Source organism: Scyliorhinus torazame, chromosome 9 (genome assembly GCF_047496885.1).
Source record: "Scyliorhinus torazame isolate Kashiwa2021f chromosome 9, sScyTor2.1, whole genome shotgun sequence".
NCBI classification, from domain to species: Eukaryota; Metazoa; Chordata; class Chondrichthyes; order Carcharhiniformes; family Scyliorhinidae; genus Scyliorhinus; species Scyliorhinus torazame.
This window is the reverse complement of record NC_092715.1, coordinates 159,944,591-159,962,947: the sequence shown is the minus strand read 5'-3', so window position 1 is coordinate 159,962,947 and position 18,357 is coordinate 159,944,591. Positions and strand designations below refer to the sequence as shown.

At 47.0% G+C, this 18,357-nt stretch overlaps 1 protein-coding gene across 3 annotated transcripts in view; it reads right to left on the bottom strand.

The window, feature by feature from the left end:
- Positions 1-18,357, bottom strand: part of ntrk2a (neurotrophic tyrosine kinase, receptor, type 2a) — a 358,867-nt gene that overhangs the window by 227,857 nt on the left and 112,653 nt on the right. For all 3 annotated transcript variants that reach the window (XM_072516690.1, XM_072516692.1, XM_072516693.1), the window contains exons 6-9: positions 14,693-14,829; positions 14,112-14,247; positions 11,903-12,205; positions 6,027-6,059 (exon numbers count right to left, since the gene is read on the bottom strand). In XM_072516690.1, the coding sequence (XP_072372791.1) occupies positions 6,027-6,059; positions 11,903-12,205; positions 14,112-14,247; positions 14,693-14,829 (609 nt within the window). The remainder of the gene's footprint in view (positions 1-6,026; positions 6,060-11,902; positions 12,206-14,111; positions 14,248-14,692; positions 14,830-18,357) is intronic.

Below are 18,357 nucleotides of genomic sequence, written 5' to 3'. Positions count from 1 at the left end.
ATTTTTCATTGCTTCTGCCTGGACTGCTCTTTAGGTCCTCTGATATGGGGGGTCTCTGATATGGGGGTCTCTGATGGGCGTTCTCTGATATGGGGTATCTCTGAATGGGGGTCTCAAATATGGGGGTCCCTGACATGGGCCATCTTTGATAGGGGCTCTGATATGAGGCTCTCTGATTGGGGGATCTGATGGAGGTCTCTGTTGGGGGGGTCTGATGGGGTCTCTGGTTGGGTGTCGGTGGGGATAGGATCACTCTCATACTGTGTGTGGGGAGGGGTGACCCAGAAATTCACGTAGTGGGATGGGGGATTGGAGGATGCCCTAATTGTGGCCAGGCGGGGCAGGGGTTGTATTGTAGGGGGGGCCAGCCGCCAGGCCTCAGTATTGGGCCACCCACTCCAAATGACCACTCGATAGTGGGATTTGGAACTGAATCGCTTGCGTTTCCCGCCATGCATACATTTGCATGGCAAGAGATAAAGAATCACCTCTGGGTGCCACTCCTGTCACCAGCACAGACCAGGAATGATTCAGCTCTAGCAGAGAACATTGGGCAGGATTCTCCATTTGGATTAACACCAGGACTGAATTGTGTGCGGTTTGCATTCCCATTGGGGGTGCTATTCGATAAGAGAGTCAGGACATGCTAATAGCCACCACTCTGCCACTGTGAATTTAGAGCAATTCCTGGCCAGGAGGCATTATAACCTCTGGGGTCAGTTAGTGCAAAAGAGCCTGCAGCTGGAGCTGTCTTTAAGCGCTCCAATTACCACAAACACATTGCAGCCACCAAGATGGCTCACAGAAGATCTTCTCCCCCCAGGTCAGGAGTGAGAGTTGGAACCACAGCCCCATGCCAGTGAGGAGTGGAGGGAAGCCCTCTTCCACAGGATAGCCACAGACTCAAGCCTGCCCTCCTGAACACCGCCTGGGAGTTGGTGGCAGAGGCAGTCAACACTGCCAGTCTCACCAGCCGGTGATCTGGAGGGGTGGGGGTCACTGGTGAGGCCTCTACCCTGAGAGGGGCAGAAAACTAGAGAGGGCATCAAAGATCACAGTGTGCAGGAACTGTGTCCAACTGCAGCCACTGACTAACCGCATTTCAAAGCTGGAGATGAGGGTGGATTCAATGTGGATCATCCGCGATGCTGAGCAGGTCGTGGATGGCACGTTCAGGGAGGTGGTCACACCACTGGTGAGGATTGAACAGGCAGCAGGGCATGGCTTCCACCAGGAAGAGTAGAGTTAGACAGGTAGTGCAGGCATCACCTGTGGCCATCCCCCTTTCTAACAGATATACCTTTTGGATACTGTTACGGAGTTGACTGCACAGAGGAAAAGTTTGGCAGCCAATTTAATGGCATCATGGGTGGATCTGCTGCACAAGAGGGGAGGGGGAAGAATGGCAGGGCTATAGTGGTAGGGGATTCAATTGTTGACGGAACAGATAGGTGCTACTGTGGCCGTCAACCTGACTCTAAGATGGTGTGTTGTCTCCCTGGTGCCAGGGTCCAGGATGTCACTGAACGGCTGCAGGGCATCCTGAGGGGGGAGATTGAAAAGACAGAGGTTGTGGTACATGTTTGTACCAGTGACATAGGTAGAAAGAAGGATGAGATCTTGCATCAGGAATTCAGGGAGCTAGGCTGTAGACTAAAAAGCAGGACCTCTTGGGTTGTAATCTCTGGATTACTCCCAGTACCACATGCTCGCGAGTATAGAAATAGAAGAATAGTGCAGATGAATACATGACTTAAGAATTGGTGCAGGAGGCAGGGTTTTAGATTCCTGGACCACAGGACCGTTTCTGGGGAAAGTGGGACCTGTACAAACGGGACGGCCTACATCTGAACCAGAGCAAGACTAACATCCTTCCTAGTGGTTTTGCTAGTGCTGCTGGGAGGAGTTTAAACTAATTCGGCAGGGGGAGGGGAGGCAGACTTTCAGCAGAATAGAGACACAGTATAACACAGAAAAGCAATCAGGTCAGAGGGAATACAGCAGTAGTAAATTTCAGGAGCGTAAGACAAGGCTGAATGGCCTCTACTTTAATGAAGCTTTGTGGGTAGAATTTAGGAATAAAAAAGGGATAGCTATGTTGCTCTGTGTTTATTATAGACCCCCAGATAGTCAGCGGGAAATTGAGGAGCAAATATGTGCATAATTTGCAGAAGTTTGTAAAAATAATAATCGGGTAATTATAGTGGGTGATTTCAATTCTCCCAACATTAACTAGGATAGTCATTGTGTTAAGGGCTCAGATGGAGCAAAGATCGTAAAATATATATAAGAGAACTTTTTAGCTCAACATGTGGAGGGTCCAACAAGGGATGGTGCAGTGGACCTAATTCTGGGGAATGAAGCCAGTCAGGTGGTTGATGTGATGGTGGGGGAGCATTTTAGTGATAGCGACCACAACATGGTGCAATTTAAGTTTGTAATGGACAAGGAAATAGACAAATTGCAGAAAAAGGTCTTGGATTGGGGGAGAGCAGACTTTAGTAAAATAAGGCAGGACCTGGCCACGGTCGATTGGAACAAGTTACAGGTGGGGAGATCTACAGAACAGCAGTAGGGGGTGTTCAAAGGGGAATTGGGGAGAGTACAGGCCCAACATGCTCCCTCTCGGGTAATAGGAAGGAATAACAAGCCCAGAGCACCATGGATGAGCGGAGATATTCAGGATACAATGAGAAGGAAGTGAGAGGCTTTTAATAAGTACAATAAGTACAAAGTGGAGTACAGAAAGTGCAGGTGGAGCTTAAGAAAGCAATTAGGAGAGCAAGGAGGGGATATGAGAAATCTCTAGCTGGTAAAAGTAGGGAAAATCCCAAGATATTCTATAAGTATATCAATGGGAAGAGGTTAACTAGGGAAAAGGTTGGGCTAACCAGGGACCAAAGGGGAATTTGTGGGTGGAGCCAGAGGACATTGGTTGTGTGTTAAATGAAAATTTTATATCTGTCTTCACCAAGAGAATAAGGAGGCAGATATGGAACTCGGTGGAGGGATTCTCCGGTGTCCGAAGCCGAAACCGTGTTCGGCGATCAGCCAGAGAATCCACGTTGGCGCCGAAATGAGAGGCGGTGCCGCTTTTGAGATGCTCCGCCCCCTCCAAAATGGCGTACTCTAGGAGAACACCGCACGCCGTCGGGACGGCCTCAGGATGTTACCTGAGGCCCTCCCCCAAATGCTCCGCCTCCGATGGGCCGGGTTCCTACGGCGTCGGTCGCGTGTGGTATTTATTTTCGGGAACTAGGCGTGGCGGATGCGGACTAAGTCCAGTCCCATCACATTCGGGGGGAGCCGATCTGTGGGCAGGGGGGGCTTTGGTGGGGGCTGGGGGCACTGGTGGGTGGTAGTCTGGGGTTGGCGAACCTGGTCAAAGGGGGTCACTATTTGGCAGGCCGGGTCCGCGCCCGGCCGGCGCCATGTTGCATGGCACGGCCGCTGCAGGCCGCCAGCATGCGCGTGCACGGCCCCGGACACAGCAATTCTCCAGCCGTATCTGCAGTTAGAGCTGGGGTCTTTATGCTGTGTCCCTGCTAGACCCCCACCAGACAGAGGATCAGTGGCCGTTTTGCGCTATTTTTTTGGTCGTTTTTTCCCACGCCAGCGACAGCACTTAATCTCAAAATCAGAGAATCCAGCCCGGGGTCTGTGAGGGTATTGAACAAGTTGTCATAGGGAAGAACAAGGTATTGGAGGTGTTGGTCGGCTTAAAAGTGGAGAAATCTCCAGGTCCAGACGAATTGTCTCCAAGGTTGCTGTGGGAGGCGAGGGAGGAGATTGCAGGGGCCTTGATCCAAATTTTTAATTCTTCTCTGGCTGCGGGAGAGGTGCCAGAGGACTGGAAGACCACGAATGTGGTCCCACTATTTAAGGAAGGCTGTAGGGATAAGCCAGGGAATTACAGGCCAGTGAGTCTCATGTCAGTGGTGGGGAAACTAATGGAGAAAATTATGAAGGAGAGAATCGAACTCCACTTTGAGAGGCAAGATTTGAACAGGGATAGTCAGCATGGCTTTGTCAGAGGGAGGTCATGCCTAACAAATTTGATAGAATTTTTTGAGCATGTGACTAAGTGTGTAGATGAGGGTAGTGAAGAAGATGTAGTTTACATGGATTTCAGCAAAACATTTGACAATGTCCCACATGGTAGACTTGTATAGAGGTCAAATGCACACGGGATACAGGGGAACTTGATAAGGTGAATTCAAAGCTGGCTGAGCTGTAGGAGACAGAGTGTGATGACAGACGGCTGCTTTAGCGACTGAAAGCCAGTGTCCGGTAGCGTACCACAGGGATCTGTGCTGGGTCCCCTAAGTCATTTATATAAATGACTACGTGTGGGGTGGGATCAGGAAGTTTGCGGATGACACAAAGATAAGCCGGGTGGTTAACAGTGAGGCTTGGGTTAACATGAAGATACAGACAGTATGGTCAAATGGGCAGAAAAGTGACAGGTGGAATTTAATCCTGAAAAGTGTGAGGTGTTACACTTTGGAAGGAGCAATTTGACAAGGAAATATTCAATGAATGGCCTGACACTGCGAAGTCCTGAGAAACAAAGAGAACTTGGTGTGTTTGTAAATCTGTGAAAGCAGAAGGACAGGTGAATAGGGGTGTGAAAAATGCATATGGTACACTTGCCTTTACCAATGGTGGCATAGATTACAAAAGCAAGGAAGTCATGTTGGAGTTTTGTAGAACATTGGTGAGGCCACAGCTGGAGTACTGTGTGCAGTTCTGGTCGCCACATTATAGGAAGGATGTGATTGCACTGGAGGGAGTGCTGAGGAGATTCACCAGGATGTTGCCTGGGATGGAACATTTAAGTTATGAAGAGAGGTTGGATAGGCTTGGGTTGTTTTCGTTGGAGCAGGGAAGAGTGTGGGGTGACCTGTTCGAGATGTACAAGATTATGAGGGGCATGGACAGGGTGGATAGGGAGCAGCTGTTCCTCTTATTTGAAGGGTCGGTTACGAGGGGACACAAGTTCGAGGTGAGGGGTAGGAGGTTCAGAGGGTGGTGACGGTCTGTAACGCACTGTCCAGGAGGATAGTAAAGGCAGGTTGCCGCATATCCTTTAAAAAGTACCTGGATGAGCACTTAGCACGTCTTAGCACTCGAGGCTATAGGCCAAGTGCTGGCAAATGGGATCAGTCAGACAGGTCAGGTATTTGTCACGCCTCGGTGCAGCATCGATGGGCCGAAGGGCTTCTTCTGCACTGTATTATTCTGTGATTCTGTGAACCTCCTCATTTTTCAAAAGGAGTACTAATTGGCGCCAGTGTGGCCACTTGTTGGTGGTGGTTGGATCACGGGAGGCCACTGGATATAGGGTCATTGGTTATGGGGTGGCTCCTGATAATTGTTGCACTGCCCAGGTGCCCAGGTAGCACTGCCAGGGTGCCAGACTGGCAGTGCCACAGTGCCCAGGTCCCATCGGGGGTGCCAGTGTACCAGCCTGCCCAGAGCCTGACCCTCCATGGGCCCCTGATCTCCTTGGAGACCCCCCCCAAGTGGCAGTGCGCCTGGTCCATGTTTGTGGAAACCAGTGCTAAACGGAGTCTGCTCGGGGTCCTCAAGATTAAGCCATTGGAAATTGCACCTTGTGTAACTCTGGCGTAGACATAAGCAAGTGAGACTAATTGCTCACTTGAATATGCAACCCATTATGGGCAGGATCCAGATCGCAACGCCGGCCGAGATTGAGGCCAGTAAATCTCGCAAGAAACCTCCCGTGGGATTTACTGACTCAGGAGGCCATGAGGCCAATAGATCGCGCCCATAAGTAAGACTATTCTGAGAAAAAATGCAATTTCATACACCAGCCATCCTGTGACCACTTTGAATCAAATTACTAATTTATGTACCCAATAGTGTCAATTACAAGCTGTCTTATGCTGTGTGATCATGTGAATTTTGAAAAGGTTTGTCAAGTACAATGATTGCATAGATACTTTTTCCCCAGTTTATACCTTACAATAAATAGGAAGACATTCACACGTTGTATTACTTACCATAAAATCCAGGATCCGTGATCGGTTCATTGCCTAAATTTCAAAAAGTACATAATCAGGCACAAATGTTTTAGAACCACAGATTTGTTAATTTATTTATCAAACTTTAGAAATGTCATACAAAGATAAAATAAGGAACCATCTTCCTAGTCATACCTCTGCCCCCATTGCAATACCTGAAAACTATGGGGCTTCCCAATGAGGCATCATTGAGCCTCTACCTGCAGTAGACATTGGTATTGTATTGTGATCTAGCAGGCAAGGGCTCCCCTCACATTTCCTACCACACCTTGAGTACGTTAGTACAAAAGCACTCTTGAAAACTTGGCACTATGGTCATCCTGGGGATCTCTGGAAACCTGCAGGGGGCCCTGAATCAGGCTGTAGCCAGGTAGAAAGTACTTTGGGAAAACCGTAACAAAATGATTTGAGGTACTTTTGACTGTCTGGTTTCTGATCTTCATCAGCTGAACTATTTCCTTCTGATTTTTTGTTCTCGGTGCAAGGTTGATCCAGGGGAGGGCTGCGACTGTGATCCGTCTGGGCCAAATCAATGGCTGAAAGGCAGAAAAACATGGGCAGCTTCTTTCTCACAGACACAGTACACTGATGTACATTGCAACAGTTGGATGCCCAACGGGCCTTCATTTGGTGACAAAATATACAAACATGGGAGCGGGATTCTCTCCTAATCGGCAGGGCAGGCCGTAACGGCGCCAAGGAGTGGCTTGAACCACTCTGGCGTCGGGCCGCCCGGAAGGTGCGGAATCCTCTGCATCTTCAGGGGCTAGTCTGCTGCCGGCAGGGTTGGCGCCATGCTAGCCGGCGCCAAAGGGCTTGGCACTGCATCAACTGGCACCGAAGGGACTCCGCCGGGCGGCACAAGTTGGCGCATGCATGGGAGCGCCAGCATGTGCTGCCGTCACCCCAGCCCATACGCAGGGGTTTCTTTTTCGCGCCGGCCATGGCGGGCCGTTACAGCGGCCGGTGCGGAGGGAAAGACTGCCCCATGGCACAGGCCCGCCCACAGATCGGTGGGCCCCGATCGCGGGCCAGGCCACCATGGCTCGCCCCCCCTTCCCCCCCGGTGCCAGATCCCCCCACGCCCCGGCGAGGAATCTGCAGGCCGCCCACAGAGCCAGGTCCCACTGGTACGGACCTGGTGTAATATACGGCGGCGGGACTGGGCGAAAACGGGCAGCCACTCGGCCCATCGCAGTGCGGAAAATTGCAGGGGTAATCACTGCCAACGGCCCCTGACCAGCGTGGCGCGATTCCCGCCCCTGCCGAGAAACCGGCGCCAGTGAATCGGCAGCCAGCATTGGGGCGGCAAGGCAGGATTCACGCCACCCTCCGGCAATTCTCCGACCCGGCGGGGAGTCGGAGAATCCCGCCCCCAATGTTTAAAAACATTTTTCCTAACTTCTCCCATGACAATGTTTAATTGATGACCATTACCATGCACATAGCAAATTTGGGCTGGATTCTCCGATTTTGAGGCCATGTCCTGAGAATGTGTCTCGTTTTATGATAAAAAAAGTCAGCGCTGCCCCCGCACCGATCCTCTGCCCGGTGGGGGGGGGCTAGCTGCCACGCCACGTAAAACACCCGGTGTTCCCGACAGAAACAGCCGGAGAATTGCCGGGTTCATGGCTGCGCATACGCACGCCGACGACCTGCAGCGGTCCAGGCGTACAGCATGGCGCCGGCCATGAATGGATCCGGCCAGCCAAGTAGTGTCCCCCTGGACCCCCCCTGTCAATTAGGTTGAGCCACAACCCACCGGTCCCCCCAGCCCTCTCTGAAGCCCCCATGCCAGCAGCACGGCTCCCCCCATCCCCCGACTGTGGCAGCGTTGGGCACAGACAACAGCCGCCACGCCGGGTTTACAAAAACCCAGACCACTCGTGGATCATCAGGGGCGGAGCATCGGGGGAGGGCCTCAAAGCGACGTGCTGACACCGTCGCAATGCCGTGCGGTGCGCTCCTACATGACGCTGAGTTGGAGGGGGCTGAGCATCGGAAAACCGCCGCCGGCCCCAATTTGGTCGCAAACGGGGATTCTCCGCCCAATCGTCAATACCATTTTGGCGTCGGCCAACGGAGAATCCCGTTCAGTATCTCCCATATTTATTTCTTTCCTGAGTGGGTCGCTCTTTTTTTTTTAAATTCACAATTAAGGGGCAATTCAGCATGGCCAACCCATCTCCCATGCACATCTTTGGGTTGTGGGGGTGAGACCCACACAGACACAGGGAGGATGTGCAAACTCCATGTGGACAGTGACCAGGAGCCAGGATCAAACCCGGGACCTTGACACCATGAGGCAACAGTTCTAACCACTGCGCCACCATGCCGCCTTCTTCCTCATTTCAGTTACTCTTTACTTATATATCATTAAAAGCCCTTACCCTTTTCTCATATTATCCCTTTTGTTTTATGGGATATATTTACAATACAGTATGGACTCAAATATTTCCCGTGGCTGATCCACCTTGTCCTCCACCTTTACTGACCAATTAATTTGGATAAAATCCCTTCTTATCTTACTGGACTTTATCTTTTACTATTCCACCAGCTTTATTTTTGATTCTTTATTGTTCTCTTTTCTTACATTGACCTAACTCTGTTGCGGCCACTTTCTCCCCAATTGTTCTCCTGCTCTCTTATCAATTATTTGGCCTACTTTGTTTCCTAGAAGTATATATTTTCTTGTTAGACGAGAGACACACTGTTCTCGGAAGCAGTCTGGATAAGTTTTCCTACTCTGATCATGTGTATTACTTTATTTCAGCCCAACTGGGGCAGTTAAAAATATTGCCCTGCTATTTCTGCGCATCTCTTTGAACAACTTGCTTATTAACACCTCTGAAGTCTTCATTGTTTGGTGCGTTGCAATGGACATTGAAAATATTATCATCTCTTATTCTATTTCTTAATGTTGTCCATATGGATTTTATCTTAACACAATCCCCAGAATCCTGCAGTAAAATACGCTCTTGCCACTGTCATCCTGTCCTCCCTTATCACTCCTGAAAACCTTATTATCAGCAGTACGGTCCAATCTTAATCCATGTTTTTAATATAGCTACTTCATCATTTAGGTCTATTTTTATCAACACTTATTGAAAATTTAAAAATAACAATTATCTTGGGAAGAGGAACAAAAACCAACAGTTGCACACAGAAATAATTTTCTAATGGGTTAAATACATTAAAATCCTGAATACTGGGGATCTGTGACTAATTAAAATTCAAGATACACTATCTGGATTTGTTTCAAAGTGGTAGGCTCATCGAGAACTAACTTCCTGGAAAAGTTCAAATACCTCAAGGCCCCAAACTCCAAACATAAGATGGACTAATCACCTACAATCATCTTTCTCTCTTTGTAGATCATAGAACATACAGCGCAGAAGGAAGCCATTTGACCCATCGAGTCTGCACCGACCCACTTAAGCCCTCACTTCCACCCTATCCCTGTAACCCAATAACCTCTCCTAACCTTTTTGGTCACTAAGGGCAATTTATCATGGCCAATCCACCTAACCTGCATGTCTTCAGACTGTGGGAGGAAACCAGAGCACCCGGAGGAAACCCACGCAAACACGGGGAGAACATGCAGACTGCACAGACGGTGACCCAGCGGGGAATCGAACCTGGGACCCTGGCGCTGTGAAGCCACAGAGCTATCCACGTGTGCTACCGTGCTGCCCCGATGTGATGTGATCTGTCTCATGTGTTGCAGCATCTCATGCTACCTTTGTGCCAGCTGTGAAAGTAAAATTACATGTTTAAAATATTTATCCAATGCTTTTAAATCATTCGGTCATTCTCCAAACCAAGAGCAACAATTATGACTCGCAGATGTGATCAGAAAACATTGACTGTGTACTACAGGGAAATGGTTTATCAATTTCAGAGTAATATAATACATTCTTGACATCATTTCCACAATGTACAACTTTATGGGAATCATCCCAGTGATGTGTGGCCCTGAAAGCAACACCAGCGGGCCACCCTGAAACTGAAAAGTGAAAATGCTGACATAACTGATAGGCCACCTGGTACAAAGCACATCGGATGAAAATGTAAATTTAAGAAGAGAATAATAGGATTATATGCAATGTCAAAGTACTGTCAGGGTTGCTGGAAACAAAAATGAAACAGCAGTAATATAAAATATGAAAAGTAACTATAAGGATGATTCAAAACAAAATGAATGACAAAAGGAAAAATCAAATTAATTTCTCAAAAGAGCACAAGAAGTTTTGGAAAAAGAGATTTAGGGCGCAATTCAGTGGCTTTGTTGTGCTCAAGCGCACAAAGTTTTGGAAAAAGAGATTGAGGGCATGATTCAGTGGCCTCATTGCGCTCGAGTGAGAGTGTGATGAGGCTGGTGAATAGCGGGAGAGGCCAAAAACGAGAATCGCGCCGGGCGCAAAACTGCTGCGATGCAACCGGCCTGCTCCCATAGGCAAAATTGGGATCCAACGTGGTGCAAAACCAATAATCACAACTTAAGCCCTATTTAATGGTTAGCACTGTTGCTTCACAGCGCCAGGGTCCCAGGTTCGATTTCTGGCTTGGGTCACTGTCTGTGCGGAGTCTGCACGTTCTCCCTGTATCTGTCTGGGTTTCCTCCGGGTGCTCCGGTCTCCTCCCACAAGTCCCAAAAGATGTGCTGTTAGGTGGATTGGACATTCTGAATTCTCCCTGTGTACCCGAACAGGTGCCAGAATGTGGCAACTTGGGGATTTTCACAGTAACTTCATTGCGCTGTTAATGTAAGCCTACTTGTGACAATAATAAAGATTATTATTGTTATTAACGGGGGGCAGGCGGGTGTGATCCTGGCAAATAGACTGACAAGCCTTCATTTGCGGCATGAAGCCCATGGAGCCTCCTTAAGTTGTGCAATTAATGTTGCGGTGGCGGTCTCGCCAGACCAAGCACCGGCAAGCTTGCGGCAGTTCCCGCTCGCTACCACACTTAGAAATGTTTTGGCTGAATCGTGTCCTTAGGAAAAAAAGTTAGATAAAAATTACCATATGAATGATTACATTATTACTGATAGTACAGGTAGCCATGTTTACCTGTTAACAAACCACAAGTGTCACCAAATTATTTCCTCCCTAATGGGACGGGATGGAATATTGCAATATTGTAAAATTGTTTTCAGAGTTATTCCTGTAAACCTTCTTCAGTGGGTAAAGAATGTAGTCTTGGAAAGCTATATCCATGTGCCAAGATTGAGTCTCATATGTATTAGTGCATACTTTAACCTAGGCAATAGTTCTACACTTATGTCCAAGTGTCTGAACTTATGCGCAAGACCCGTAATGTGTTTCCGGGCGGCAAGAGGTGACCTAATGTTGGCCAGCGGCAGGATCTTCTGCTCCCGCCGCTGACGATGGGGTCCCCATTGAATCCCCCCAACAATGTAATTCCATCTGTGGTGCATCTCCACCCAAGGCAAAGTTCACCCGACAATTTCTTTTAAATTTCGTGCACAAACCAAGTTAGCTTTAGATTTTTGCATTATTTCTCATTTCTGCCTTCATAGGTTTTTAGTCAGAATGAAACATGTGTGATGTACAAAGTTTCTCTCCCAAATCTTTGGCTAAGCTACATCCAAAAGTACAATAAATGTTTTAGGGTTGACCCTTGCTATTCTGATCTATATCTACCATATGAAACATAGATTGTGGCAACTGATGGAGTTTTTGTGCTATTGCTATTTACATAAGATTGGCTTGGTAATGCGCTGGTGAATATCTCTCATTAACAACTCACTTTTAAACTGAATTTAAAAAAATAGAATGATAACAAAATAAAGTGGCAATAATAACAACTGACAATAAGAAAATACCCACCTGAACCAGGAGGATGGTGCATGAAATGAGCATATACTGTGCCCTTATCCTGCCCTAGATCATTATAAATGTACAGGGTATAGTTCCCATTGTTCAGATGGGTCGGATTGTCCAGCTGCAGGCAACCATGTTGCTCGCTGATATTCTCCTCGTGAATTTGTGTCAGTATAAAATCGGTCTCATTCAGAGGATAATTATTGTGATACCATTGAATTTTGGGTGGTGGGTTGCCTGTCACACTGAAAGGAATGCACCAGCGGTGATCTGGGATTGCCTCACCCAACAATATTATCCTAGGAGGAACTAGAGAGAAAAGCAAATGATGATAGTTAAACCCAATGTTACATAGAAAGTAATGAAGGTTACATCATTACTATAGTTACCAAATATATGTGTATACAATCCCTTGAGAATTAACTTTAAAAATCTCAAATAAGCCCTTGTCTTTTTTCCCACCATTCAAGGACTTTCAACCACTTTGCCTTGCTATCTGGAACTTCCTCCGGAAACCTTTGCACCCATCCACCTCTCTCTGTGCCTTTAAAAACCTTCTCAAAAACCACCTTTTTGACAAAGCTTTCAGCCACTCTTTTGAATCTCATCCTTCATGACTCAGCATCCATTACTTTATTGACCTCCATTGGTGAAGTGCTTTGTCAATTAGAAAATAATGAAATACATGGGCCAGAATTCTTTAGCCATTGGGATTCCCTGCTCCTGCCAGCAGCACAACCCCGCCTGCGAGTTTGCCGCCGCGTGGAGTGGCTTTAATGGGAAATCCCATTGATAGTCAATCCCGCTGCCAGCGAACGGTGCGCCAGCGAGAAAAGCATGGCTGAGTGACCAGAGAATCCAACCCATGAGCTAAGTACAAGTTTTACACCTTAGAAAGTGCAGTGTGTAATACTTCCACTGACAAGGTTAGGTCACTGAACCCCTTGAGGTACTGTCTCCACTAGCCAGATTAATTAATTAAACCTTGTGAGTTACTGCCTCCACTGGCCAAATTATGGACAGGGGACAACAATTGTTCTGCCCTGCTCTGCTGTAGGAATGCAGCAAAGTTGACACTGGTGACCTCTTCCCTCGGCCTTTGGTGTAAGAACAGGATTATATGGTACTGGCAGGTGCTATGCCATGATCTGTGTCTCTTAGGGATCAACCAGAGGAAAGGGGAAGAAAAAGTAGCTGCTGGTTGATCTGCTGGAACGATCAGCAAATAACTTTATTTAGCTGCTCAGACCAGATAATTCAAATGGAACCAGCATTTTGATTGTGGTCTAGTCCCGGACCCAGGCCTGCATCACAGCTGGGTGCTCCTCTACAACACGGGCCTACCTAATAGTTTCAATCTGCCTCTTACATTTTGTGAAAGGGTCTACGCTTGATTATGTAAGAACATAAGAAATAGGAGCAGGACAAGACCATACAACCCATCGAGTCTGCTCTGCCATTCAATATGGTCATAGCTGATTTAATAACTGATATGTTCTTTCCAGAGTCTCACCTGCTGATTTTCTCCACTGTTCTTTGTTCTGAATTCCTCTTTAATTCTAGACGGTTTAATACTTCTAATAGTGATATCATTCAAGTGACATATGGGCATTTTTTTCTTCGAATCATCATCATTAATTGCCTTGTGTCACAACTGATGGAATTTAGTGGAGCCCGCTGGAGTGGGCAAGATGGCGGACTGGAGAATCACCATACGGGAGGCATTAAGTGTGCAATGGGAAGGAGATGGGAAAGTAACCCACCAGTGGTGGGAACAATTAAGTGGCGCTGCCAGTACTGAAGAGCTGCCATCCTCTAATTGTTCAGGAACTCTCAGGGTGGGATTTCTAGGGTCTTAATTCCATGGGAGGCCTGCGCTGTCCAGGGAAGTGCCTGATTACCGAATAATTGCATTAGGCCTCCTGAAGAAAAGAGGTACAGGATACCCAATGATTCTGCAACTGGTGGGTGAGAGACCCCTACCGCCAACACTAAATTCCACGCAATGATTTTTGTTCAGCAGAGTGTTAAAAAATGCCAAACAGCAACTGATTAAATAATTACAGGGTAGATTATTTGGTAATTTGATTTTCTTTTTTTTTATTCTTCACTCACATTAAATTCGGTATGAATTGATGGTGGGCACGTTGTTGGTGTAAAAGTATGAAATAAAAGTACAAGGATAAAATGTAACTGAAATACTGTGCATACTTACAGAGAACAGTCAGATTGACGAAAACCTTCGATTCTCCCACAATATTCTCTGCTGTGCAGATAAGTTGCTGGCCATTGTCATCACCAGAAATGTTGTTGAGCTTTAATATCACCGGCGGTCTGGAGGTTTCTGCTGACTATGAAGAGAATTAACGTGTTGTTGCTCAACAAGTTGTTTTAAGTCTTTTATACGAATAGCTTCCCATTCCAACTAGTGTGCAGTTAACCCATTACTGACAGCTGTCAAAGAAAGAAGAGAGACTGCATGTCTGGGACATGACCTCCCATGATCATTGGAGCAGACATACTGCTGGGTCAGTTCACCCTCCAGCTCTGTGCCCATAGATCTGTACCCGGCAAATGGCCATATTTTCAGCTTAAAGAGCCGAAAATCAGAGTAGAAAGAAATAGCAGATAGAGAATCCCAAATTTGAGCTCAACAGAGCATAGACGATAATCTGCTAAACTACACCAGTCCCACCGTTACCCCATCCCCACCATTAATTTCTTATTCTTCGCGTAACATATTAAAATAGCGAGTTGTACTCGAAATGCTGAATTCTGAGAACATCACAGTCAAACCTGATAAGTCGAATAAAGGATGTGTTCTTGCCAGTCCATAGTGGGAATTGGATGGCCTAAAGCAGTGCACTCAATTGCAACTTCTCCCCCTTCGATCACAGTAACATCAGTAATGTTTACTGAAGCCTTGGGCAGCTCTGTGAAACAAAGAAAGAGGAAATATATGAAAGATATTTTACAGATAATTGTGTCAATGTAAATGCCTTCAGAGTTAGAATCATATAATACTCCAATACAGAAGGAGGCCATTCAGCTTTTTGAAAGAGCTATCCTATTATGTCCAAAGCTTGAAATACTCAGCCAGTAAGGCAAAATATCTGGGAAAGAGAAACAATCAACATTTCAGGTCAATAGAATTTCATTGTTCAACTTTCTCCAGATTACGCATGCCTTATCAACAGCTACAGAATGAATCAAAGTGCCTTTGATTTGTTCGCGCTTGCTCAATCAGATATTTGATTGTTAATTTAACCATTTATTCCTTATTTCAACAAATTGCTCACTTTATGTGGTACCCAACCTGTCTACATCCCTCGGCAGCCTCTTTACGTCCTCCTCATCGCTTACTTTCCTACCTAACTTTATATAGTCAGAAAACTTGGATCCATTGCAGCAGTCTCATCATCTAAGCCAGTATAATAGACTGTAAATAACTGAGGCTTCGGTACTGATTCTTATGGTGCAGTGCTATTATACAGCCTGCCAACATGAAAATGTCTTGTTTACCTCCTGTTTCTACCCATTAATCAATCCTTAATCCATGCTAAAAAGTACATCCAATACCATGAGTCCTGATTTTACATAATAACCTCTTGTGTGGCACCTTATTGAATGCTTTTTGGAAATTCAAATATACAAATCTACTACAGGTTGGATTTCATGGGTCCCTTCCAGTGTATTTGAAGTTGAAGGGGGTGGCAAAATAAAGCAGATGGCATTCCCACCACCTTCCTGCCCATCCCCCACCTGTCTCCCACATTACAATGGATGGGGAAGACATCAGGCAGCCTGCCCACCCTTAAGCCCATTAGGGCCCTTATGTGACCAATTAGTGGTCACTTAAGGGACTTAGTCTGCCTCCATTACTACTTTATATGTGACGGAAGGCAGATAGCCTGCAAGCTTTCACTGCTTAGACTGTTGTTGGGCATGGTGGCACGGTGGCACAGTGGTTAGCACTGCTCCCTCACAGCGCCAGAGACCTGGGTTCAATACTGGCCTTGGGTGACTGTCTGTGAAGCTTCTACATTTCCCCATGCCTGTGTGGGTATCCTCTGGGTGCTCCGGTTTCCTTCCGCAGTCCAAAGATGTGCAGGTTAGGTGGATTGGCCATGCTAAAATTACCCCTTCATGTCCAAAGAGTAGGTGGGGAACTGGGCCTAGGTAGGGTGCTCTTTCAGAGGGTCGGTGCAGACTAGATGGCCGAATGGCCTCATTTTGCTCTGTAGGTATTCTAGGAAGAGGGCTCCCTCCTTTGGAGGTCCCCTTGCACATATCAGAGGCACCCATTAAATAGCCCTTTAACCCTCACCCTTGCCGCCTCTCACACATGGCCCCCCATTCCCGCCCACTCTTTCCACCCCTGTTGGGATCTGTCATCTGGACCTGTCCATAATCCCGGAGTTACCTTTAAATTTGGGCTCCATTAGTCTTCTTGCTCGGTCCGTACGAGGCAGCCAGGTTTTGGGTGGGTTGGCTGACTGCCAATCTTTTGTTGGGCGCGAATGAAGCGCGGGGGCTCGGAGAATCCCGGCCCTTGTTCCTCCTTTGCTGAATTCTAAAATCTTCCCAAACCTTAGGCTTGCAATTCTCCACCACAATGTCTCTTCCTTTGATCTAATCTATTCTTTAATTCCTCATGTGAGCCACATTTTAGTTCATGCTTATAAGGGTAGTTGTGGACCATTCCACATGAACATCACTTTTCAAACTTGACCATTTTGAACAAACATTGCTCATTCACAACTCAACAACCAAACTTTTATCATTGAAACTGGTTTGAGCATCACAGTAGCTAATTGGAAGTGTGGAAGAAACATTTCGTATTAATAAAGGTACATCATGATTGGTAGCTCCTCTTAATTTCCCACTGACAGAATCACATGATGTGAAAAGGCAATTTTCAAAATGTTACACTCCTGCCATTTGCTATCCGGTGCTAAATAGCAATCACAAAATGGCAATCAATCACATTTTTTTAAAAAGAGGAATTAGTTCTATAAATCTTAAGATTTCACCTAAACATGTTGATGTTTTTAGTAAGCACCATAATCATTAGACTTTAAAATTAAGCAACAATGAAGTTCGAGCCATTAACCAGTCTTTTCAAATCTAATGGGCGGGATTCTCCATCCAACGATGTTCGAATTGTGATTGGGCGGAGAATTGCGTATCAGCCGAAAATTGAGGCCTGCACCTGGCACCCAATGGAATGCCATGTTCCGCTGCCTCGGCAGCGGCATGTGTGAACATGTAAATTGTACAGTAAAGACCGTTGGCAGATCATTAAAGGGCCAGACCAGGCATTCTCCAGGACTGGGGTGACCAGGCGCTGACGAGGTCCGCGAGTGGCAGCCTCCTTCCCACCCTGGGGAACAGGGTCTGCTGCCTCTCCTGCACGGCATTCAACAGTGTCTCCAGGTCTGCATCAGTGAACCTCAGTGCCGTTCTTTGGGGTGGCATCTTCTTGGCTGGAATGGGAGTATGTGGAAGCCGAGTGCTTATATTCAGCTGCAGTGTGTTAGGCTCTCAAGTGCCAATCCCAACCATGGTAAATTATACTCCAGTGTTCATTGGAATTACACTAGCTCCATGTGGTGCCAGTGCTAGCCCACTGGGATATCCTGAATGGCTCCGGGACCAGCGCTACTTTCGGGACCATAGACCTCCTGCGATTCAGTTGCAGCGTCAGCATTTTCAAATGGAGAATCCAGCCTAAAATATTTTACAAGAATTCCCTTATTTTATTGCTGATTCTGGTATTTGCAGTTCTTTTGACCTTTGCCAAGCATGGAATTAGGTGACTGTATGCTTCCAAGTTGCAATCTCCAATGGGGGAGTATTATCAGGGCATTGAAGGGAAGGGAAGGTTTGGAAGTGGGGGCAGGGAAGGAAATCGGAGAAAACTGCGTCTTGCCGGTTCCCCAATGCGTTTCCGTCTCCTGTCACCTTTCCTGAAAGGTGGTGCCGGCATCCGACCCATGAGCAGCGGGCAATTAAGATTGTTAAATGGGCAATTAGTCACAAATTTCTGAGGGCATTGCAATTTTGATAGTGTTGCACGGGCTCCGTGCCATTGAATGGAGGCGACTGCACAGCAAAAAATCAGAGTGACATGAAACAAAAATGTAGTCTGGCCGATTAATGGAAGCCTGAAGGCATTCACAGGCAGAGGCTTTTAATTGTAACAGCTTGTAATTGCATTCACAGGCCGAGGCTTGTAACTGTAACAGCAGATCCTGCAGACTGCTCAGACAGTGCTCGGGGTGCAAAGATGTTTGTCAGTTCCTTCGGCCTTTTCCTGCAGCCATTTCCCTCTTCCCACCTTTCGCTATGAAGGTTGCTGTAGAGCTGATTGGTCCTCCCTCCTCCTCCACCACCTGCTCACCATCCCTGATTGGACAGCGAACATGGGGGAAGGTCTGATAATTGGTGACTTGCTAGAA